We start from the raw sequence: 25,986 nt of genomic DNA, 5'->3' as shown, positions 1-25,986 counted from the left end.
TGGAACATATATTTTTATTTTGTATTGAGCTGAGCCCATGTTGTCTGGCATTCTTTTGGTTTCTAGTTTACATTTATTCATTGCTAAACTGTACACTCATTGGATAGTGTAAGAAGGGAACGCCTGCTGGACTTTTTCCTGTCTAGAAAAAGTGTTTAGCTCTCTGTTTATAGTTTCTTATAGGCTAACTAATTCTAAATTTAGAGCAAAAAGAAGTCTTATAAAGAGATTTAATAGCTTTTTTTTTTTAAACCAAATCATGTACCCATTTGTAAAAACCTGGCTTGTTTGCCTAGACTTAAAGCAACTAATGCAAAATGCATCATATATATACAGTCAGAAAATACAAGAGGAAGGGGCCTGCAACACATCCAAAAGCAACTGAGCAGGCATATGGAGGCAGTCTGATTTCCTGAACAGATAAACATTTTCATATACATACACAATTATTTGTTGAAGTTTAGGCATGGGGTACCTCTGGGTGCTGCTTTCTCTTCAGTTGTTCCCTGTCTTAAGGTTTTTGGTCAGTTCATACTCTCTTCAGAATTTAGTTGTATTGGGATTGTGCTGGACAGCACTGTCCTCCCTCCCCCCTATCACATCCTTACGAAAAGAAAAAAAAAGAGGAAAAAAGGGGGAAATTGGAACACAATCACCCACCCACCCCTTCATCTCAGTGAAACCTTCCCACCTTTAGTCTCCCATCCTTCAGTCCCCAGACTTAGCTTTTTTTTACTACAGAGCAGTAACATCCAGTCGTCCAGATCCCTGTACACTCTCATCTTGCCACACAGCAGAGCCAGAGAAAGCATGGAGATCGCAGAGCAGAGCTTCGGAGCTCCCAGCCTTTGGCTCTTCCTCTGTTACTTCTGGTTCCTGTGCTCTGGCTCCATCTCTGAGGTCCCGGCCACTGAAACTGGAGTAATCATCTTCACTGTTGGGTTCATTGCTGCTACTCTCTTCATCACCATCATCCATATCCTGCTGGCTACATCTTCCCTTGCTCCGCTTGCAGAATCCATCCTCTCCATCTTGCACCTCCTCCTTGTCTCGCTGCTGTAATTCTGTTTTCTCAGCATCCTCATCTTCTTCAGCGGCTTCCCTCCTCACCCAGGAATGGAATGTCCACCAAGTTCCAGCCACTGCATGCACCAGCCTGTGTACAGGCCCTGCGCGCTGCTCCTCGCCATCTTCACCTCTGCACAGGTTTCGAGGGTGGTATCTGCCCTCTGTGACCCGGTTTAGATGATACCAGGCCATAATGAAGGCAGCCAATAGAAGGAGGAAAAGCAGGGACAGAACCACCACAGTGGTAGTGGAGTCCCATAATGGCACCTTATCTTCTGAGGCCTGTACACCAAGCTTGAAAACTAAGGAAAGACACACCCAGGTCCATCCAGAACTTGCAAGTGCCATAGCTGCCAAAAGAGACCTGCAAAGAACAGAAAAATATGCATTAGCACTTATTAACAAGTAGTGTAATGACTCTGCTCTCCAATTGGAAGTTGGGGCTTCGCCTGTACCACCATCCTTATGTAATAAGCTGTATTCCAGAGTGCTGTAATGTAGCCTACCTCTCACTAAGGAAGAGACAGGAGCTCCAGAAACATAGTAACATAGTAAATGGCGGCAGATAAAGACCTGTACTGTCCATCCAGTCTGCCCAACAAGATAAACTCATTTTACATGGCATGTGATACTTTATATGTATACCCGAGTTTGATTTGTCCTTGCCTTTCTCAGGGCACAGACCGTAGAAGTCTACCTAGCACTGTTCTTGTACTAAGTTCTGGAGCTAATGTCAAAGCCCCTTAAAATTTACACTCCAGCCCATCCCTATCTATTCAGTCACGATCAGGGCGTAGACCATAGAAGTCTGCCCAGCTCCCGTTTTGTTTCCCAATTACCAGCGTTGCCATCCAATCTCAGCTAAGATTCCACGGAACCATTCCTTCTAAACAGGATTCCTTTGTGTTTATCCCACACATGTTTGAATTCCATTACCGTTTTCATCTCTACCACCTCCCGTGGGAGGGCATTCCACATATCCACCACCTCTCCATGAAAAAATACTTCCTGACATTAGTCCTGAGTCTGCCCCCCTTCAACCTAAATTCATGTCCTCTAGTTCTACTGCCTTCCCATCTCCGGAAAATGTTCATTTGCGGATTAATACCTTTCAAATATTTGAACATCTATATCATGTCACCCCTGTTTCTCTTTTCCTCTCTCTAAGGTATTCACTGCACAAAAGAAATTTATAAGGTGCCTGTTACTTTAAATGAGGGGTAAACACAATAAGACAGATCAGGTCACCAACAAGAAAAGAGTCCAGGTGGATAAGAGGAGTCCAAGGTCAAGGCTTAAAGTGTAGTAAATTAAAAAGGCAACAAGGACAAAAATATTTTTCAGTAAAAGCATCTTTTAGGATAATCAGGGATCCCCCAAAATAAAATGTATTTATTTGTGGCTTTTATACCCCGCTCTTTCCCGCTCGATAGCAGGTTCAGTGCGGCTTACAAAGTATGGTACAAAGTATCACGGAGATGTATACAGCCCTTACTTCAGCCAAAAGAAAAGATTAGAAAAAGGCTGGATTAACACATTATTGGGCCCTTGGAAACATGCAGAAAATGGAAGACAGAAATGCAAAGAAAAGCACATGTCGAACAGATGGAGAGGAAAAAGAGAAGTGACAGAGAACAAAAAAGGTAATGGAAAGGGGAAACTAGAAATCAGGAGAAAGCCAATGTGATCAATGAAGAAGAAAAATAAGACAGAAGTAAGATTTTATTTCAGCTTTTGTATTGGATTATATAACTTGAAGGTTCTACGTGTAATTAAACTCTGGAATTCGTTGCAAACCTGTGTCTGCCTCCCCTCACTGAGTCACATGCACGGTGTTTCCCCTAGAGAGCTGCCACATAACCCAGTTCCAGGAGGGAAATTTTAGGCCAATCTTGTATTTCTGGCAACCCTGTCCAGGTGCATTATGGGAATGGGAATTATATACCGCCTTTCTGTGGTTTTTCCAACTACATTCAAAGCGGTTTACACCTGCAGCATGGATTTCAGTGGGTAGAATCAGGGACTACAAAGATCATACTGAATTGGGACAGAACTGGGTAATGGCTCTGGAGCTCAGAACCCAATCAATTTCACCTTCCACTGCCTCTGGTACAAGCCAAAGATGCCAAGGACGGAGTGCCCCAAAGCGTGAGATTTACAGGTGATGTACAATGCTTTGTAAATCTATATTTCAGACACAACAAGAAAAGCTTCACAAATGGAAGAAATAAAATAAAATAGAGATTTCTTTGGTATTTTTGCTAGGATATTGGCAGAATGGAGGCAGTATTAGGGACAATTTCAAAGGAATTCGTGCAGTAACAATAATTAGTTTGATAAATTCCCAGGCTGAACAGTCAGGATGTGTGCAGGTATATTGGTATCAGTGGACTTCTCCACTTCAGCCCAAATGTATGTGTGTCTGTACCCCGCAGAGACCCAGAAGCATACATACATACCTTCACTCTTGCTCTTCAGATGTACATGAGCATACACTTTCACTATTCAGAGACACACACTTTCTCTCCTTGCACTGTGCCCTCTGCCATCCATTATGTAAAGTTCTTGCACTTCCTATGCTCACTCCAAGGTTTGGTACACAAAAGTTCCACCTAGGAATTCAGGGCAGCTCGGCCCCTCCTTCCAAACAACAAGATCCTCCTATCACAGTCTCTGCACTAGAGAAGTGGGAGATTTGGAGAACTACAGAGGACTGAAGATTATCCAGACTCTAGCCATCCTTCTAGCTAGCTTTGAAACAGTTAATTTACAGATTTGCAGAATCCTGAAAAAATCCAGACAGTTGGAAATCCTCACTTTCTGAGCACTGAGCCTATCTGCTAAGATCCCTTTACACTTTTGAGGCCTAGGAACATGTTTAGTTTGCCTGAACCCTAATTGGCTCTAACTAGACAAGACAAGACTGGTTATTTAAAATCTGTGGGCTCAAACGTTTTCCTGTACAGTCCTTTTGTTATCCTGTTTTGAATTGTTCTCAAGTGGTAGGTTTAGCATATTTGCAGAGAGGAAAAAAGAGGACACAAAAAAATAAAATACCGCCCTGCCCCAGCTGCACCGTCACCTTCATCCCCCAAGAAAGCCAGATTCTATAAGCAGTGAAAATACAGGTAAAAGTAACAGAAATGCATTTTCTTTCGTAGTTTAAATACAAAATTACATTTCCAAAAAAGCAAACGTCCATGAGCAGCATGTCCCCCTCTCCTCTCCATCCCCTTCTATTCATGTCTTATATTTCCTCCTTTTCCCTTTCCTCCCCTCCCATGTACAGCATGTCTTCCTCTCCTCTTCCTTCTCTCCCTCCCATCCACGAACAGCTTGCTGCCTCTCCTCCTGGGTCTACCTTGCAGCCCTGGTGGTCTAGTGGTCTCTTTGGGGCAGGACAGAGCCCCTAGACCAAAGGTCCATCAAGCCCAGCATCCTGTTTCCAACAGTGGCCAATTCAGGTCACAAATACCTGGCAAGATCCCCAAAAAAGTACAAAACTTTTTATGCTGCTTATCCCAGAAATAAGCAATGGATTTTCCCCAAGTCCATTTTAATAATGGTCTATGGACGTTTCCATTAGGAAGCCATCCAAACCTTTTTTAAATCCCGCTAAGCTAACTGCTTTTACTACATTCTCTGGCAATGAATTCCAGAGTTTAATTACACATTGAGTGAAGAAATATTTTTTCTGATTCATTTTAAATTTTCTACTTTCTAGCTTCATTGTGTGCCCCCTTGTCATAGTATTTTTGGAAAGAGTAAAAAAGCGATTCACATCTACCCATTCCACACCACTCATTATTCTATAGACCTCTATCATATCTCCCCTCAGCCATCTTTTCTCCAAGCTGAAGAACCCTAGCTGCTTTAGCCTTTCCTCATAGGGAAGTCATCCCATCCCCTTTTTTGTTGCCCTTTTCTCTGTTCCTTTTCTAATTCCACTATATCTTTTTTGAGATACAGTGACCAGAATTGCAAACAATATTCGAGGTGCATCCGCACCGTGGAGCAATACAAAGACATTATAACATCCTCAGTTTTGTTTTCCATTCCTTTCCTAATAATACCTAACATTCTATTTGCTTTCTTAGCCGCTGCCACACATTGAGCAGAGGGTTTCAGCGTATCATCAAGGATGACGCCTAGCTCCCTTTCCTGGTCGGTGACTCCTAATGTGGAATCTTGCATTAAGTAGCTATAATTCGTGTTCCTCTTTCCCACATGCATTACTTTGCACTTGCTCACAATAAACATCATCTGCCATTTAGATGCCCAGTCTCCGAGTCTCATAAGTTCCTCTTGTAATTTTTCACAATCTTCTTGCGATTTAACAACTTTGAATAACTTTGTGTCGTCAGCAAATTTAATTACCTCACTAGTTACTCCCATCTCTAGATCATTTATAAATATGTTAAAAAGCAGCGATGCCAGCACAGACCACCGAGGAACCCCACTAACTACCCTTCTCCATTGAGAATACTGACCATTTAACTCTACTCTCTTTCTATCTTTTAACCAGTTTTTAATCCACTAAAGGGCAGTACCTCCCAGGGGTGTGCTGGTAAATTTTTAACAACAGGCTTTTTCTCCGGACGTAGCCAGCTCTGCAGTTGGAAGGGCAAGGGGCGGCCGGGGGGTGGGGGAGCAACACTTGCCTCTCTCCCCTCCCTCCCTTCATGCAGGCACGCTAGGCCTACCTTTGCTGGCAGCCAATAAATAGACTGCCACCACTCCCAACGTCTTGCTCTGAGCAGCATGCTGGAACTTCTCTCACATGCTTGAGAAGTCCCAGCCTGCTGCCTAGAGCTGGAAACAAGGAGCGGGGAGCAGCAGTAGTCTATTTACTTGGCAGGCAGGGCTCAGCATCTCCACCAGCAAAGTAAAAGAGAATTCAGTAGGGGGCCCAAGCCCACATTTTGGAAGCCAGTTGTTAAAGTAGCCATGGAGGGCCCTACTTTAACAACCGGCTCCCAAAATTCTAAAAAACTTAACAACCGGCTCTTGTGAGCCTGTGAGAGCCTGCTCCAGCACACCACTGGTACCTCCTATACAGTTTATGACTGAGGTTGTCCCACGGTTTTGCTTGCATCATCCAAGTTTAGGTAAACCTTTGGTTCACAGTTTCGATGCCTGGCCTGGAATGACTCACTAAAAGAGAAAAAAATGCCGTGTATTTACTGCACCTTTGGCCTCCCAGCAACCTCTGGTCCCAGCCCTGACCTCACAAATAGTCCTAAAAGTTACTAAAGTAACCCACCCTAATTACAGCTATATTAATTATACTAATTTTGGTGAGGCAAGGATTTGAAAACTCTCATTCAGTTCTCTATACCACCCAGATTCCATTATAGAATACTGGTGTAGCCTGTACCTTACATTCATTTATTTAGATTTTTGCTCACACCTTTTTCAGTAGTAGCTCAAGGTGAGTTACATTCAGATACTCTGGATATTTCTCTGTCACAGGAGGGATCACAATCTAAGTTTGTACCTGAGGCAATGGAGGGTTAAGTAACTTGCCCAAGATCACAAGGAGCAGCACTGGGATTTGAACCGGCCACCTCTGGGTTATAAGACCAGTGCTCTTACCACTAGGCTACTCCTCCACTAGCAACATTCCATCTAGAAGCCTGCCCTTGCAGATCAGCAATGCGGTCGGTCGCGCAGGCTTCTGTTTCTGTGAGTCTGACATCCTCTGGATTGCAAGACCAATGCTCTAACCACTAGGCCACTCCTCCACTCCATTCATGTGCTCAGTTACACCAACCATAGACCCAGTGTAACTGTGAGCATGTCAATGTGGTGGATAAGAGTGTAAGTTACAGTATTCTGCAAGTTACGTATGTAAGTGGGCGCCCCGCCCATGTCTTGCCCATTCTATGCCCATATATACCCCCCCCACCCCACCCCCATTGCATTTATGCACTATGCTACTTAAAAATAGCACTTAGGTGCACTGCTGGCATTTTCGTCTGTAAGAAGTGCAAAGTGGGCATGAATACAGACACCTAGTTTACAGAATTGCCCTTCACAAGTAGGGTCTACAGGCATCAATCCTAGCAACTCGCACTTTATGAGGCTGTCATTATGATCAGATTATCTAATTTACTGTGACTCTTTCATCTCCCCCCTAGCCTCCCAGCTCTCTCTTAAAACAGTATACTATGGTCCTCCACCCTGTGTCCATATGCATGTAGAGTCTTACTCGGCCAAACTCTAAAAATCCAGTGTTTTACCAGTGCAATTTGTCAGATCTAAAGCCCTTCATAAATCAAGCAGTTGTTCAGATCTCCCCTTCCCTCTGGGGAGAATCCAATAAAATATCAGGGCAGTCAGCACCAGCACTAATGAGTATATTATTTATTGGTGGATTTTCTCAGTGAACAATTTTATTCTCCCAAAATGAAGGACACTCAGGAATGCTGCATAATCAGAGTGGTGAGCTGAGAATCAAGGAAACCTGGTTCAAATCCCATTAGTACTCCTTCTAAACTTAGGCAAGTCACAGTGACCCTCCTGTGATGGGGGTGTTTATCCATGTTCGGCAAAGGAAGTATCCCCAGTCCTAGTCAGACCCTAGCAAGAGGGCCTGTCAGATAACTTGGGTATAGTTCACCCTAGGACAGTTAGGGCAAACAACAGGAACCTGCTCCAGTGGTAGTAGCCAAACAGGGATGGCTATGTGGATGGTGGCAAGCTAAAACAGAACCCATTCTGAAGTTGTTGAGCCTATTCCCTGAACCAAAGAACACTGAGAAGTGAAACTGAAAGACTGATCTGCATAGGCCAACAAACTCAGTGTTGACCTGTCTTTTGGACCCTGTTAAAGGCAGGGGGCCTAGGATATTAGAGAGGGACTTTCCCAGGCTGGAGTGGACCCAGAGGGAGTGGAGTAGGGCGGAATCTGGAACTCACCCTGAGTCAGGGATGGAGCCCTGACCAAGACCTAACAGCCAGGGAATGCAGTGAGTCAGATTTTTTCTTGTTTGGAAATAAGAGGTCTTTTCAGGATATGAACAGGCCTTTTGAGAATTATAGTGGACCCAATCTGGCTGAAGATTCAGCCTATATCTTCAGTAGGCAATGGATTGTTTTGGAAGCCTCAGCCTATACTGTTGGCAGGTGACATCTTCTCAAGCTCCACACCTCCATTATTTCAGGTACAAATATGAAGGATGATTCTATAATTATGCACATATGTGTACAGGAAAATAGTGCTTATGCACATAAATGCACTACACACTATTGTACAAGGTAGCTCGTAAGTGCATCAGTGTGGAACTGCAAGGTGCCATATATGTGGGCAGAGCATGGGTGTGTCTCAAGTTATACATGTGACATCTAACACTTAGGGTGTGCCCATTTCTATCGCCCATTGATCTGGCAGAAGTGAGCATGCCTAACTCTGTAAGCAAAAATGCGAGTTTACGCCTGTGTTCTATACTGCAATCTGCGTGCACAGATGCCATTATGGAGTATGTGCTTCCTGTGCAGCATTGGAAAGCCTAACAGGGAGTGCCCAATTAACGAATTGTCCCCTTAGAAAGTAAACCTTCTGGGGACAGATAAACTTGAAACTTGCTATTGAGTACTCATTTTGAGTCCTTTTGACCCTAGCCCTGCCCTGTGGTTTAGTAGACTGTATGGCTGTGAAAACCTTTGATGCTGCAATGCACCTTGGTTCTTCTTCCTCTGTAAATCTGTCCTATTATTATTGTAGTTCCCTTCTACCTTTCTATTTGTTGATTCTATGTCAGACCTCTGAGTTCTTGTACCAAGTAGAGTGCTGCCGAGCCCGGTACTCGGATCAGGTGCTGCTTGGTGGCCGGACAACTCCGGGTTTCACCTGCACTGACTACCGTTCCCCAGAAGTTGAGCCCCTAGGTGCGGGCGGCCTGCAGGGCTTACGAGATGGAGCAGGAAGCAGGGTGATGAACGTGACTGCCAGACAGGCAGCAGGCAAGAGAGTGATCCAGGTACTGGCAGAGTCAGTAGGCAGGCAGCAGGTCAAGAGAGTAGTCCATGGACAGGCAAGGTCAGGAGGCAGGCAGCAGACACAAGAGTAATCCAGGTACAGGCAGAGTCAGTAGGCAGGCAGCAGACACAAGAGTAATCCAGGTACAGGCAGAGTCAGTAGGCAGGCAGCAGACACAAGAGTAATCCAGGTACAGGCTGTCAGCAACGAAGAACAAAGTAGAGGAGAAGCACACTACTGAGCAAGTAACACCTACCAAAGTAGAAGCCGAAGCAAGGAGTCTAGGGAGAGCACAGCTGATAAAGTGCTGGCGTCTGACATCAGTAGGGAGAAGGGGCACAGCCATAGGACAAGAGCAGGGGAAGGAGGAACTGGAAGACCAATAGGAGAGAAGCAAAGGAAGCCAGGCAGAGGAAGAGCAGACCCAGGAGGGTGGAAGCAAAGCAATCAAGGAGCCTGCAGCCAGAGAAGAACTACACACACATGGCTCAGGGCTGTGCCAGTCAAGTGTGTGTGTCGACGGGACCCTGTGCAGCCCGAGGACGCCGCTTGCATTGAGGTAGGGGACATGACATTCTAAACCACTCAGACAGTATGTACCTATGATACGGTATATCAAGAATAAATAAACTTGACAGATATTTACTGTACCTGAATGTAAATTGCCTTGAGCTGCAACTGAAAAACAAGTATAAGCTAAATCCACAATACTTTTGTCCCCTTCCCTTGAATGCATCATAGGGAGCAAACATATCATTTCCAAAAACCTGATGGATATAAGTTTGAAGGGCTGTAAGTAGTTCGTTCACAGGATCCAGCCATTGGAAATTGAACCCTCCAAAAGTTAACATAAACATAAAAGGGGAAGGGGTGGGGGAAGGAGAAAGAGGTGGTAAATGAATTTTGGTTTATGGTTTATTGATTTATATACCTTCAAAGCTTTTAACAAAACAAGCCTCATCTTCCCCGGGAAAGTCATGGACTTTTACTATAGATAACCCAAAAGGGCTCACTCTCATCGGCTTGATAATAAATGGTAAACTTCAAAAACTGCAGTGGAAGCAATTCTTATCTAGAGAAAAAAACCACTGCAGAAAAAAACCAGTCACCATATCTCTAACAATTAATAATCCATAGCTTTGGCTCTACTCAATTTACTGTAATTGATATCTTCATTCCAAGGAATAGGGCATAGCCTGCAAAAAATAGTTCCACTTATTTTATCAGTGAATATCTGTGTCTACTGCCCCATATAGTGAAGGATCAGCCATCAGCTCTAATATCGCAGGCCACCACGCCCAAATTCCAAACTCAACAAGGGCTCCCTTGTTTCGCAGAGCTGCGTCAGGAGGAGGAACTTTCAAAGAAACAAGGGGGCCCTTGGTGAGGTTTGGAAAAGCTAGGTTCTTACCAATTTTTGTATTATTATTATGATCTACATTGAATATATATGGAATATAAATGGTGAGATAAATAAATAAATTTCCTATAATGGAGATATTCTGAGCACCCATCAAGCAATAGATTGCTATATACTAGTGCAATTACTGAAAAAAATACTCCTTCTTGTCTGTTTCAGATTTCAGGTTTATTAAAGGCTTGTTATCCCGCACATCAAAAAAGATATCCATGTGGCTTACAATGCTAAAATAGTAAGAAAGAAATGAAATTATGAGAGTGGAAGAATAGTGCGGGGAGGAAGGAAATAGAACTTCATTATTTGATAGAAAGATGGGTAATAGTTGGTGACAGAGGTGAAGAGAAGGACGGTTAAACTGACTGTCAGGCTCAGTCCCAGGACGTGCTTACGTTAGTATAAAAGCATCCTCAAAAAGATATGTTTTGAGATCTGTTGTGAATTTAGTCAGAGAGGTCTGTGACCTGAGATGAAGAGATAATGGATTCCATAGGGTGGGACCCACAACTGAAAAAACAGACTCACATGTAGTGTCCTCGTATCTGATGTGCCGGAATGATGGTACAATCAATAAGTGTTGATATAAACAAAAGATGCATAGAGGGACATATGGGGTCAGTAGTTTTGACAACAAGGAAGGAGATCCAGAATGTTTAACAATGAAGACCAGGAGAAGAATTTTATAGAACGTGCCTCCTCCTTTGACAAAATCGTAGTAACCCCCTATTGGCAGAGCATTAGGAGGGTATAACTCTGAAGATTTCTTGATGCCGGAACATGTATGGCTTTAAAAATAAGCATAATCATAGTAACATAGTAACATAGTAGATGACGGCAGAAAAAGACCTGCACGGTCCTTCCAGTCTGCCCAACAAGATAACTCATATTTGCTGCTTTTTGTGTATACCCTACTTTGATTTGTACCTGTGCTCTTCAGGGCACAGACCGTATAAGTCTGCCCAGCACTATCCCCGCCTCCCAACCACCAGCCCCGCCTCCCAACCACTGGCTCTGGCACAGACCGTATAAGTCTGCCCAGCACTATCCCCGCCTCCCACCACCGGCTCTGGCACAGACCGTATAAGTCTGCCCAGCATTATCCCTGCCTCCCACCACCGGCTCACAACAAAAGTGTACTAATGGCCAGATTGTAGATATGGTGCCTAAAATATCAGTGTGGAAAACAATTCTGGCTAAGTGTATTCTATAAGCAGTCTCTACATTTAGGCACAATATATAGAATACGCTTATAGCACTTAAATCTACGTATCTCCATTTACATCAACGAAAACATGGTGTAAATCCTGGCACATAGATTTAGGTGCAGAGGGCCATATTCTGTAACAACGTGTGTAAATTTTGGAACGTCCATGAAATGCCCATTTTTCCACCCATGACCACGCCTCTTTCAAACTGCATGCATTAGAATTTAGGCGCAGTAGAATACTGAATATGCTTAGCAAGTTATGTGCATAAATTCTAATTATTGCCAATCAGTGCTCATTATTGCTTGTTAAGTGCTGTTATCAATGCTGATTAGCTCGTTAAGCCAATTAAGTTATGCGTATTGTTACGGAATTCACTTAGATTTTGGCGTGGAATGTTAGGCGCGCTATACAAAATCCAGCAGTGGAGGAGTAGCCTAGTGGTTAGTGCAGCAGACTTTGATACTGGGGGACAGGGTTCAGTTCCCACTGCAGCTCCCTGTGACCTTGGCTAAGTCACTTAACTCTCCATTGCCCCAGGTACCAAAAACTTAGATTGTGAGCCCTCTAGGGACAGAGAAAGTACCTGCATATAATGTGTACAGCACTGCGTACATAGCACAATAGAAATGATTAATGGCAGTAACTGGGTAATTTTATTACACTGTGTGTGCAAACATTTCCTTGTGTGCATCTTTTATCTAATTGTACAGTCAATTAATAAACCTTAAATCTTAAAACTAAAGTATAAAAAGATATTTTTAGTTGTTCTCCCTCTGTTTTAGAATTCGTTATTTAAGGATCCTGTTACAATGCCACGGTAGTGATTACCATGTGTTGAATGTGACAAAGCCCATAAGCATAATCATCATAAACTGTACCCGATATGCCACTTGGTAACTGGTACAGTGACTTCAACGTGGGTGAATATGGTCACTATGTCACAAAATTGTAAAAATATAAGACAGAAAATGCACTGGAGTAAAACAGAAAGAAGACATAAGAACAAGAGTGAAGCAATAAGAAATAGAAATAGCTCTGTGATTAAATGCTACCATTTTAAAACCACCGAGGAATGTTTGAACCTCATACTTAGTTTCTGATCACAACTAGCATACAGGAAGTGAGCAAAGGGCTGTCAGTAAGACTCCTGATGGCTAAAATGTGGTTTCCAGCAAATTAGAAAGCATATTTTGAAAAGTGCGGGAGTTATGCTGCAGCACCACACTACTGCCGGACCCAGGGAAGAAGATTTCAAGAAGCAGGGAGCACAGCTGTAAGAAACGCTGCACACATTTTTATCCTCAAAGGGGTAAAGTCTATAAGTGGCACCTAAAATCAGCGCCAAACATTTTATGCGCTGAGCGCTATTCTATAAAGGGTACTTATCCTTCATAGAATAGCACTTATGGATTAAACCATGCCTAACTTTAGCTGCCACTGGAACCAGGATCACTGTTACCTAATAGAAGCTCATACTAATATACTCCAATCCTGTAGTACACTATATTGCCATTCACTATAATTTTATATATATATATATATATGTATAAGTGTATATATTTTGTTTTGAGTACCCTCAGATATTTCCACTATCTTCGGCACTCAGTTATACTGTGGTGTAGCACTTCTTTCAGGTTACTCATTTTGTGTGTAATAAACACCACATAAGTGCTAACGGACTGGTATGTTCACACGACCTTCTAAGTGATGCTCCTTCTGAACCAGCCCTTGTGTGAGAACCTGTACAAACCACCAGTTCACTTCATAAAATAATACTTCAAAAATGGCAATAATTTCAATGAGTCAACCAGCACTTATCTTTTTTCGTGCTGCCTCCTCGATGCCTGGCTGCGTCCAAAGGCAAAATTATTAGAAAACATCTGACTGCCTTCCCTTTTGAGACTGCTCACTGGCGTGGACTGCAGTTTCACTCTTCCTCCTTAACTTGTTTCCAAGGAAGGCAGTCGGATGTTTTCTAATAATGCCTGCTAAAAGCTGGTGTAAATGCCAGTACCTAAATTAGGTGTGGTTCCACTGAATTCTGTATTTATGCGTGGATAATTTTAGAATGCCCACGAATGCCCCAAGCCACCCCCCCCCCCCACACACACACATTTTATGCATGTTAGCATTTATTTACACATGGATAGTTATAGAATACGATCTGCACGCAAATCCTAATAAAGGCCAATTAACGTCAATAAGTGCTTGTTAGCAGCCAATTATTGGCGCTGATTGGCTTGTTAAGAAATTAAGAAATTAAGTTGTGCGTGCAAATCAGCTGCACATGCAACTTTACTCGCCATTTATAGAATCCAGCAAAGTGTGTACAAATGGTTATTAAAAGTATAGGTATCAATTCTATAAAGTTGCACCGAAATATAGGCGCTACCAAGGAATTTACGCAACGCCAAATCTGTAATGGCATTAGAGCACGCTTAACCGGTTACTGAATACCAGCACAAAGACACTGCTTAGAGTGTCTATTGCAGCTTATTATTAAATTTTTTATGTTAATTTTTTGGTATGATTAAATGATACAATTTAAATGGATTTATATGATAGGAGATTACAAAATTAGGAATTCTATAAGGACTGATGATTATAACTTATCATGGCTCACAGCTACACAAACTAAACTGCCCAGAATACAGCTGCTGGGCTGATCTATGGAAAATTGAGATTCGAAAGTTCAAGACCACTTAGTGAAAAACTGCACTGGCTTCCTGTCAAGGACCGAATAACTTTTAAGGTTTGCACCCTGGTGCATAAATCCTCTATGGTGAAGCTCCAGCTTATATGGATACCCTTATCAACTTGCCACCAAGGAATTCTCACAAACCATCTCGTTTGTACTTAAATCTCCATTACCCAGCATGCTGTGGCCTCAAATATAAAACCATTTATGCATCCACCTTTCCCTATATTAGCGCACATTTGTGGAATGGATTACCTAAATCTGTAAAAACTACTCATGATCATCTGACTTTCAGAAAATCTCTCAAGACAAATTTATTTGGAAAAGCTTACGCCAAAGTCCCTCCTTGTATCCATAACTCCTGTACTGTAGCTAACATAACGACTTATTGAACCCTATTGCCCTTCTCCTTCTCTTCTCCTCTGTAATTACTCACTAACCTTTTCAACTTCAATGTACTTGATTGATGTATGTCTTTCAGACTGATGTAAGCCACATTGAGCCTGCCCGTGGGTGGGAAAATATGGGATATAAATGCTATAAATAAACAAACAAACAAACAAACAAACAAACAAACTGTGGACTGTTCTCTCAACAGCAGACATCCTCAGGAAATAATGGCCTGCACCAATAGCTAGATACCCTGGTAAGGGTTTTTACCAAGGGCAGTTGCATTATTGTAAAGCATAACTAAAACAAATGATAAACTTTATGTTGATTTAGATTTTTATTCAGTTTGTTTTAAAGCCATAACATCAGCAGTACAAATTCAAGGTAGTCCAGAAGAGAATTACAAAAGGGCTGCAGAGGGTCCTATGAGGTGATGCTTAAAATACTCAAATATGTTGCTACTCTAGAGGACAGGAACTAGAGACAGCAGTGAGAGACATTCTGTTTCTTCAAAGATATAAACCAGAAACAAAAGTTAATATTTCTCTGGGGAAAGAACGTTCTAAAACAAGAAGTCATAGGAGGCTCATAGGAATAGATCCAGGAGCAACGTGACATCGTGGACAGGGTGGTGAAACAAGCTTCTGCTGGAGGTGGCACTAGCAGAACTGGCCATTCAAGAAATCATTGAACAAGCCCAGATGATCCCTAGAGATGGAAAAGCATCTGATGAGACCAGAGGATTCCTAGAGATGGGGAAGCACCAGATGAGTCCAAAAGATTCCTAGAAGTGGGGAAGCGAAGGCAAGGCCGCAGATCTAGTACAGTCTGCAGGGCTAAGGAAGATAGAAACTGACTGGCCTTTGCCTTTGTTATCTGCTGTTACAGTCTATATTTCTAGAATTTGACAGGCTTTTTTATTCATTTAATGCCCACTGACTGGCTTCAGTCTAATGTGTGTGAAATGGCAGCAATCGTGACACCTACTCACACTCAAAGCTGGACGGTGCTGAGTGGAAAAAGCAAAGGCTGCAAAGCATTCGGGGAGATTTTTGAAGTTGTACCAGTGAAGGTGGGGATCGTGCGTGTGTGTGTGTGTGTGTGTGTGTGCATCCTCTGTTAAACTTGCAAGCATAGGGTGCAGGATGATAACGCAGCTGTGAGAAGCAGCCACCAAGAAAGGAAGGCAGAAGCCGCATCTGTGAGGCCTGCATGCAGAAAGCAGTTTTAATTTTTCCATTCTCATACCACCTCACATTTCATAGAGAAAAAGCGTGACGATTGTTCAAAGCTACCAGTAGCAGCATGAGCACAAACCAAACCATGCATTTCACCTGTGGACATCTCAAGCATGTTATTTTTGGACTTCTTAAATAACACATACGAGTAGCACTCAGGAGTAGCCTACTGGTTAGAGCTAAAAAAAATCAGGGTTCACATTCTGTTTCTCCAGCTGCTGCTCCTTTTAGTGTTAGGAAAATCACTCACCTTCCATAGCCTCAGGCAAAAATGTAGGCCCTAGATTCACTAACATCTATATAAATAAGTCTCACCTCAAAGGGAAACACTGAAGCCCTGCACTGTTCGTAGGCTAGGCTGTCAGCACCACTCACTGTCACTCATTGCACCACTCACTCACCCTCACTCATAGACCTGCCCTCAGCCACGCCCCTTCTGCACATAATTCGCAACCCCAATGTTCTAAATGAAGCTGCAACTTCCTTTTTGAGGTGGCAGAGATCGGAATTTTTTGAGGTGGCAGAGATTGGAATTTTTCCCCATGACTGTCTGCCCCGCCCTCACGTCACAACGTGATGACGTCGAGGGCGGGGCTCCGACACTCTGCGAATCCCAACGCTCACTCCTACACCCCCCCCATTTCCACCGCTACCACCCCCCCAAGGTCGCCGCACCCACTACTCAACCCTCCACCACAGCGAAACTGGCCCGCACTCCATCTCTCCCCTTCCAGTTCCCCCACCCTCCGACGCTCCACCCCCCCAGGCCGCACCTAAACCCCCCCCACCCAAGTCCGCCACCGCTACACATCCCCCGATGCAACCGCCACCATCCCGCCTCCTCCTGGTCACCGCTCAACCCATACACCCACCCCCCCCCCCATCCGTCAATGGACCGGCCTACCTACATCGAAAGCACAGCGCCTGTCACCTGTATCAAAGCGCTGCAGGCACAAGATCGGTTCCCTTCCGATCTCCTTCCCTCCCTATGTCCCGCCCTCGCTGACGTTACGTCACGTCACACGACGGCCGGACACAGGGAGCGAAGGAGATCCCAGAGAAGCGTTCTTCTGCCTGCACCGCTTTCACACAGGTGACAGGCACTCTGCTTTCAATATAGGGAGGACGACCCATTGACGGAGGGGCCGGGTGGAGGGGGGAAGGGGGCCGTGGAACTCGATGGAGGGGGGAGAAGGGAGGGGTGTGCAAATCGACGGGGGGAGGGGGCGTGCAACTGCACAGGACAGATGTGGGTGGATGGAGGGGAAGCCAGGGGACAGGGGACAGGACAGTTGCTGGATATTGGTGCGAGGGTTGCTGGACATGGGTGGATTTATTTTATTTTTATTTTTGTTACATTTGTACCCCGCGCTTTCCCACTCATGGCAGGCTCAATGCGGCTTACATGGGGCAATGGAGGGTTTAGTGACTTGCCCAGAGTCACAAGGAACTGCCTGTGCCTGAAGTGGGAATCAAACTCAGTTCCTCAGGACCAAAGTCCACCACCCTAACCACTAGGCCACTCCTCCACTCCCCCTGGATGGAGGGGAGACCAGGGTTGCTGGACATGGGTGGATGGAGGGGACAGGAGGGTTGCTCCACATGGGTGAATGGAGGGGAATAGCCTTGCTAGTGCCTGTTTCATTTGTTTCAGAAATGGGCCTTTTTTACTAGTAAGAACATAAGAGTAACCATGCTGGGTCAGACCAATGGTCCATCTAGGCAAGTATTCTGTTTTCCAAACAGTGGCCAAGCCAGGTCACAAGTACCTGGCAGAAACCCAAATCGTGGCAACACTCCATACTACAAATCTCAAGGCAAGCAGTTGCTTCCCATGTCTGTCTCAATAGCAGACTCTATGGACTTTTCCTCCAGGAATTTGTCCAAACCTTTTTTAAACCCAGATACACTAACTGCTGTTAGCACATCCTCTAGGAAAGAGTTCCAGAGCTTAACTATTCGTTGAGTGAAAAAATATTTCCTCCTATTTGTTTTAAAAGTATTTCCATGTAACTTCATCGAGTGTCCCCTAGTCTTTGTACTTTTGGAACGAGTAAAAAATCAATTTACTTCTACTCGTTCTACACCACTCAGGATTCTGTAGACCTCAATTATATCTCCCCTCATCCATGCTTGTCAGTGGGGCCTATTTACTGCTAAGATGTATTAACATATGTTACTAAATCTAGCCGTTAGAATGTAAGTCCTCTGGGTTGGAGAAATACTTCTTGTAGCTGAATGTAACTGTCCTTGAGCACAGGTTTAAAAAACCAAGTGATCTGAAATCAAGTCCCAATGCCAAGTCCTGATAACCGCTTCATTTCATTTATTTGCATTTATAGATCCTACTATTTTATTCTATTCTATTCCCGGCATTTCTAACCCGCATCAGTTGCATAATCAGATGTCAGACATTAAATTATCTCTCAAATAAAACAGTTTTCAAAGCCTTCCTAAAAAATGTGTAATCTATAATTTTGCGAAGGAGTAAAGGAATTGAGTTCCATACTTTGACCAATAGATAACGTGGAGGGGCATAATCGAACAGGGGCGCCCATCTCTAAGGACGGCCCCGCAAAGGGGCGTCCCCGACCGTATTATCGAAACAAGATGGGTGTCCATCTTTCGTTTCGATAATACGGTCGGGGATGGCCAAATCTCAACATTTGGGTCAACCTTAGAGATGGCCGCCCTTGGTTTTCGCCGATAATGGAAACTAAGGATGGCCATCTCAAAACCGGCCAAATCCAAGCCATTTGGTTGTGGGAGGAGCCAGCATTTGTAGTGCACTGGTCCCCCTCACATGCCAGAACACCAACCGGACACCCTAGGGGGCACTGCAGTGGACTTCAGAAATTGCTCTCAGGTGCATAGCTCCCTTACCTTGGGTGCTGAGCCCCCCCCCCCCCCCCAGGTCCGCCTGCCTGAAGTACACTGCACCCACTACAACTGCTCCAGGGACCTGTATACTGCTGCCATGAACCTGAGTATGGCATTTGAGGCTGGCATAGAGGCTGGCAAAAAAGTATTTTTAACCTGTTTTTTATGGTGGGAGGGGGTTAGTGACCACTGGGGGAGTAAGTGGAGGTCATCCCCGATTCCCTCCGGTGGTCATCTGCTCAGTTCGGGCATCTTTTCATGGCTTGGTCATGAAAAAAAATGGACTAAGTAAAGTTGGCCAAGTGCTCGTCAGGGATGTCTTTCTTTTTTCCATTATCGGCCAAGGACGCCCATCTCCTAATCATGCTCCAGTCCAGCCCCAGTCCCGCCTTTGCTACCCTGCCGACACGCTCCCATGAACTTTGGTCGTCCCCGCGACGGAAAGCCATCGAGGGAGTCAAAAAATCGGCTTTCCATTATGCCGATTTGAGCGGCCTTGCGAGAAGTGCCCCCATCTCCCAATTTGTGTTGAAAGATGGATGCCCTTCTCTTTCGAAAATGAGCTGGTACGTGCCCTGTTTACTAAGCAGCACTAAGGGCGTGTTAGCATTTTTAGCGTGTACTAATGATTAGCACAAGCTAAACGCTAAGTTGCCCATAGAATCATATAGGTGACTCTAGCGTTTAGTGCCCGCTAAAAACTCTAGCGCAGCTTAGTAAACAGGGCCCTAAATGAGCTATCAAAATACCGCTTAAATTGAATCTTGCTAACTACAGGAGAAGCTAAGTTTGACACGTAACATTTATGTATAGAATGTAATGAAGTAGGAAATGAAATTAGAGAAATATGCGATACAGTTTACAAATAAACAGACAACATGCAAACTATACTACACAATAATTACACAATGTAACATATAACACGAATCTCAAAAATATAGGGGTTGATATTCTAAGTGATTAAACTGGGCAGGAGAGGCTCCTGCCCCATTAAATTGCCTGTGTAGAGTTATCCAGGGATATTCAGTGGTACTTAACCAGATCGTGCCACTGAATATCCCCTCTAACTGCCTAAGCCAGTGGTTCGTAAGCCTGATCCTGGAGTCATCCCAGCCAGTCAGGTTTTGAAAATATCCACAATGAATATTCATATAATACTAATCGAGTAAACTTTCCAAACTGAGCATACAATTTTATCAATTACATCTAATGTCAGTCAAAAAAACTACACAATTCGTTAACTTTACTATAACATTCTTGAGAGAGATTTGCATGCAGTGGAGGCAGTGCATGCAAATGTCTCTCATGAATATTCATTGTGGGTATCCTGAAAACCTGACTGGCTGGGGAGCCTCAAGGGCCAGGTTTGGGAACCACTGGCCTAAGCCACAACCTGCTGTGTTGTGGGCGGTCTAGGCGAGGAATCAGCACTTAGGGGTCCTTTTTCTAAGGTGCGCTGAAAAATGGCCTGTGGTAGTGTAGGCGTGAGTTTTGGACGCGCGCAGATCCGTTTTTCAGTGCACCTGTAAAAATGCCTTTTTTGAATTTTCACCGATAATGGATGTGCGGCAGAATGAAAATTGACACACATCCATTTGGGGTCTGAGACCTTACTGCTAGCCATTGACTTAGCGGCAAGGTCTCACGCCTTAACTGGGCGTTAATGGTCTATACTACTACTACTACTACTACTTAGCATTTCTATAGCGCTGCCAGGGTTACGCAGCGCTGTACAAGTTTAAACACGGGGAGGGACAGTCCCTGCTCAAGAGAGCTTACAATCTAACGGTAATAGACTACGCAGTCAGTGTAGGTAACAGGAATGGGGAAGGTGGTTAGGCGCCAAAAGCAAGGGAGAAGAGATGGGCCTTGAGTAAGGACTTGAAGATGGGCAGGGAGGGCGCATGGCGTATGGGCTCAGGAAGTCTGTTCCAGGCATAAGGTGCTGCGAGGCAGAAGGGGCGGAGTCTGGAGTTAGCGGTGGTGGAGAAGGGTACAGATAGGAGTGATTTGTCCTGAGAGCGGAGGTTACGGGTGGGAACATACGGGGAGAGGAGGGTAGAGAGGTAATGGGGGGCAGCAGATTGAGTGCACTTGAAGGTCAATAGAAGAAGCTTGAACTGTATACGGTAGTGGATTGGGAGCCAGTGAAGCGACTTGAGGAGGGGGGTGATATGAGAGTATCGGTTCATGCGGTAGATAAGACGTGCGGCGGAATTTTGGACAGATTGAAGGGGGGATAGGTGGCTAAGCGGGAGGCCAGCGAGGAGAAGGTTGCAATAGTCAAGACGAGAGGTAACGAGTGAGTGTACGAGGGTGCGGGTGGTCTGTTCAGAGAGGAAGGGGCGAATTTTGCTAATATTATAGAGGAAGAAGCGACAGGTCTTAGCTGTCTGTTGGATATGGGCAGAGAAGGAGAGGGAGGAATCGAAGATGACTCCGAGATTGCGTGCTGAAGAGACGGGGAGGATGAGGGTGTTGTCAACAGAGACGGAAAGTGGGGGAAGAGGAGAAGAGGGTTTGGGTGGAAAGATAAGGAGCTCAGTCTTTGCCATGTTCAGTTTCAGATGCCGGTTGGACATCCAGGCAGCGATGTCGGAAAGGCAGGCTGAAACTTTGGCCTGGGTTTCAACTGTGATGTCGGGAGTGGAGAGGTAAAGCTGGGTGTCATCGGCATAGAGATGGTACTGGAAACCATGACATGAGATCAACGAGCCAAGGGAAGAGGTGTATATCGAGAAGAGAAGCGGTCCAAGGACAGATCCTTGGGGAACCCCAACAGAGAGCGGGATGGGGGTGGAAGAGGAGCCATTAGAAGATACTCTGAAGGTGCGTTGGGAAAGATACGAGGAGAACCAGGAGAGGACGGAGCCCTGGAACCCAAATGAGGACAGTGTGTCAAGAAGTAAATTATGATTGACGGTGTCAAAGGCGGCGGATAGGTCGAGGAGGATGAGGATGGAGTAATGGCCTTTGGATTTGGCGAGGAACAGGTCATTGCAGACTTTAGAGAGTGCTGTTTCTGTCGAGTGTAGTGGGCGAAAGCCAGATTGAAGCGGGTCGAGGACAGCCTGAGAGGAGAGGAAGTCAAAGCAACGGCTGTGGACAGCACGCTCAAGTAGTCTATGCGCGTCAATTGCCTTTTACCGCCTGGTAGCACTACGCGCCAGAAAATAAAAATTATTTTCTGGCACTCATAGTGGACGCACATCAAAAATGAAATTATCTCCCGGGTCACGCGGTAGCTGGGCGATAAGTAGGCACTTACACGGCTTTAGTAAAAGGGCCCCTTAATTAGATAAGATAACTGGACAAATCGGATTGCATAAAACACGATCCTATTTCTGTCTGCTTTCACTTATCCGGTTAAGAGCTGAATACTGGCCATTAATCAGAAAAAGTGCTGTCCATCCGCACATACCCAGATATTCAGTGCCAGTGCCCAGACATAGCCTGGCATTGAATATCTGGGCATAAAGCCAACAGTGACTAAAAAAATTGCTTATCACCACCGGCTCAATATTTACTCAGTAGAATTTAAACCCATTCTTCAATCTGCCACAGATCCAAAGACCTCCACAAATAGAAAGCTGTTTCCAAAATTTCACATAGATAGTCTCATAGTGCAACTCCACAGGCAAGAAATTCCAGAACAGAACCAGCCACGAGCACATCCTGAGCGGACCTCAATAGCAGGAGGAATAACTGTCTTATATCAGTCAAACGTAAAGCATGTTCAGGGGTGCATTCTGTAAAAAAAAAAAAAATCCCTATCTCAACCTCCTCCCAACCCAAATACATGAATCCTTCAGTACTACCTGCCACCCAAAAAAATCTCCACAAACTGACACCATTTCCATAATATATACAAACCCTGATTCCCTTCTCCCCCGCCCCCCCCATACACAAACACAGATACCCCATTTTTGAATTAAATACTATAAAATGTCCTCTTGTCCTCAAGTAGGGGAGTAGCCTAGTGGTTAGTGCAGCAGACTTTGATCCAGTGGCATAGCCACAGGTGGGCCTGGGTGGGCCAGGGCCCACCCACTTAGGGCTCAGGCCCACCCAACAAGTAGCACATGTTTAGCAGTAGCTGATGGGGATTCCAAGCTCTACCAGCTGAAGACTTCCCCCTGATGGTAATGAATATGGTGTGCTCCACGTTACTGGTACCTGTGAATGCTCAGTTTTCAACGCATGCCTGCTGCAGACTGCCAAGGTGGAGAGAAACATTTTCCCACCAGCTTAGATATTATTTTGGGGGGAGGGGGAGAACACTTGGTGCCCACCCACTTCTTGCCTAGGCCCACCCAAAATCTGCTGTCTGGCTACGCCCCTGCTTTGATCCTGGGGAGCTAGGTTCAATTCCCACTGCAGCCTCTTGTGACTATGGGCAAGGCACTTAACCTTCCATTGCCCCAGGTACAAACATATACAAGGCAAACCACTTTGAATGTAGTTGCAAAAACCACAGAAAGGTGGTGTATCAACTCCATTTCCCTTAATTACATTATAGCTCTAGAAGTCCAACACAAATTGATTTTCTGAGAAAGTGGGTGGTTGCAAGTACAGGTAAGCAGTACAACATTTTTTTCTTTTGTTTAATTTCACGTCATTTACAGGAAGTTTTGTTTGCTTTTTATTAGGAACTACTGCATCTGCATACACATAGCAAAGAGTGAGAACTCTTTTTGTCCTAGGTGAAACCCCCAAATTTCAGGATTTTTCCTGTCATTTTGGCCCAGAACATGGGAAATGTTGTATTTCTCACGTTGTTTCAAACTAATTACACATCCCTAGTTCTGATTTGCCCTGTTTCATTTTTTAACAAGTAGAAACTTCATAGCACAGATTTGCACTGGCCAAAAGGAACTGGGAGAAAACTGAACACTCTCTAGGTTGTGACCCCTTTCCTGGGACCAAAGTGAGGACTCTGTACGGATGTTTGCATCTAACCTTTCCAAACCCCGGCATTCTGCAGGGCTCGTGCACCCTAGGCTATGAAGATTATTTAGAGACTGGCTCAGTAAGGTTTCAGAATCCACAGTGGATCTATAATTGGGCATGATCACCAATAAATAATCTAAACTTATGTCACCTAAGTACAAGCAACGACTTTGAATTATGTGTAGTATAATGGTTAAGTAATCATCAAATACATATTTTTATTTATTTGGATTTTGCTCACACCTTTTTCAGTAGTAACTCAAGATGAGTTATATTCAGGTACACTGGGTATTTCCCTGTCCCTGAAGGGCTCATAATCTAAGTTTGCACCTGAGGCAACGGAGGGTTAAGTGACTGGCCCAAGACTACAAGAGCAGTAGTGGGATTTGGACAGGGGATGTCAAGAGCAGTGCTCTAACCACTAGGCCACTCCTCCACATTTACAGCAAAAATGTGCCGTGTCCACTTTTTGCATTATTTCAGCTCTGTACTGATTCATAGCCTCTACGGCCGAAAGACTTAGAAGAAAAGCTGGGCCACACCCATACCTACATACAAACAAACAAACAGATTAAAGCCGATTCAGGCATTGCTTGTTCCAATTTCTGAAATGTATACCTCACAATTTAGATAGCTATTATCGTCCAGTGTTACAAAGTGGACTTGGCCCGCATTTGTTCTCAGGGCCCATATGTAATAAAGAATTACACACTTGAAAACCACTTTCTTGTTCTATATTTCATTTCAGTTTCTTATACGGCATTTTTAGCCTACTTTCTGAGGGGGAAACAAAATTTATGAGATTGCTGTGTATGTGTGTGTCTGGGTCCCCATCCTTTCCCCTAGCATTTCTGTTTACTGTCCTGGCCACACAGAATATTTAGGAGATGTCAGTGTGCTCATGCAGGACTATTGAGGTCCTTGTACACATCTGGATGTCTACTTGCTCATTTCCTAGAAAGTAGGAACTAAAATCTTTGGGGGGTCTTTTACAGGCCCTGCTGCAGATATCTTGAGCTAAGCTTTAGTAAAAGACTCCCTTTATTGTTTCAGGAAGCCTATGGTGACTACGTCATTGTTAGATGGTAGTTAAATTGATTATATTGGAACATTCAGTGATGAATATCTTTTTAAAGAAGGAGACAATATGATGATGTTTGATAAGGTTTGTATTTCTGTTTGTTTGTGTTTGTTGATTTAACGTAAATGTTTTCATAGTATGCAGCCAAGAACATTATGGATTGTGAGGGTTATAAATATTTTAAATAAATAAATAGGTTCCATTAGCTTTGTGTGGAACTTCTTGTTAATGAATAAGGTTATTTTTGTACATTTCATTGCATTCTGTTATTAATAAGTTCACTCGGAAGCACATCTCTATGCGAGAGGGTACAGTGTTCTGACAGCAAGAGGGGCTCGGCCTCATGCCTCCATCTTAAAAACTCCTGAATCCTGAGTCTGACTAAGAGCGAGATGCTTCTAACTGACTAGAGAAAGGTTTATTAGATGTGGGGTGGGGTGGGGTGGGGAGGGGGGGATATATCCAAATGGGTTAGTTTTGCACATACTATGACAGTTGTGAACCTCATTCCTATAAGGAAGGGCTGGTGTTGGTTTATGTATGATGAGCAGGAAAGAGCTCAGTGGGAATGGCTTTCAAACACTTTCTTTTGCTTAAAAAGTTCACAGCCACGGAAGGGAGCATAAATTCCAGAAATGTATTTTAAAATCTATTAAATTGTCTCAATAAAAAGTACCTCCCCCTCTTATTTTTGTTGTTGTTAGTGTTTAACCTTTATTTTGGCCATAAGAATGAAATCGATCTATAAAAGGAAGTCTTAAAGGTTTAGTTTTTTCTGACAACTAAATTATTAAAAGAACACATTTTGGTTCTAACAACACTTCAATGATTCCAGACGCACCACAGGCAGGAAATGTTCTCTGTCTGTCATTCAAGATAAGAAGTGAGTCCTTCCTAGAGAAAAGAAGGGAAAATATAGAAGAAAAAAAAAAGAAACTTCTCTTACCTTTAATTTGCTGGCAGTGAGAGATTGGTGAAGATTGTAGGAGCTCAGTTCAGGGGTTTAGGAACTATTGCAGTCATGGCACAGAAAGAGAAAGAGAGATGGTGTCTGTGAAAGTAGGCAGGGCACAAA

General features: G+C 44.1%; 1 protein-coding gene across 1 annotated transcript; it reads right to left on the bottom strand.

Moving 5' to 3' along the window:
• Nucleotides 1-25,986, bottom strand: PTPRCAP (protein tyrosine phosphatase receptor type C associated protein). The gene is made up of 2 exons (XM_030190327.1): nucleotides 25,858-25,986; nucleotides 1-1,432 (listed from the first exon to the last, which is right to left on the bottom strand). The coding sequence occupies exon 2, from the start codon at nucleotides 1,414-1,416 to the stop codon at nucleotides 736-738; it is 681 nt and encodes a 226-aa protein (XP_030046187.1). The 5' UTR covers nucleotides 1,417-1,432; nucleotides 25,858-25,986; the 3' UTR covers nucleotides 1-735.

Source organism: Microcaecilia unicolor, chromosome 1, assembly GCF_901765095.1.
Source record: "Microcaecilia unicolor chromosome 1, aMicUni1.1, whole genome shotgun sequence".
NCBI lineage: Eukaryota > Metazoa > Chordata > Amphibia > Gymnophiona > Siphonopidae > Microcaecilia > Microcaecilia unicolor.
Note: the sequence above shows the minus strand (reverse complement) of the source record. Positions and strands in the feature narration are given on the sequence as shown.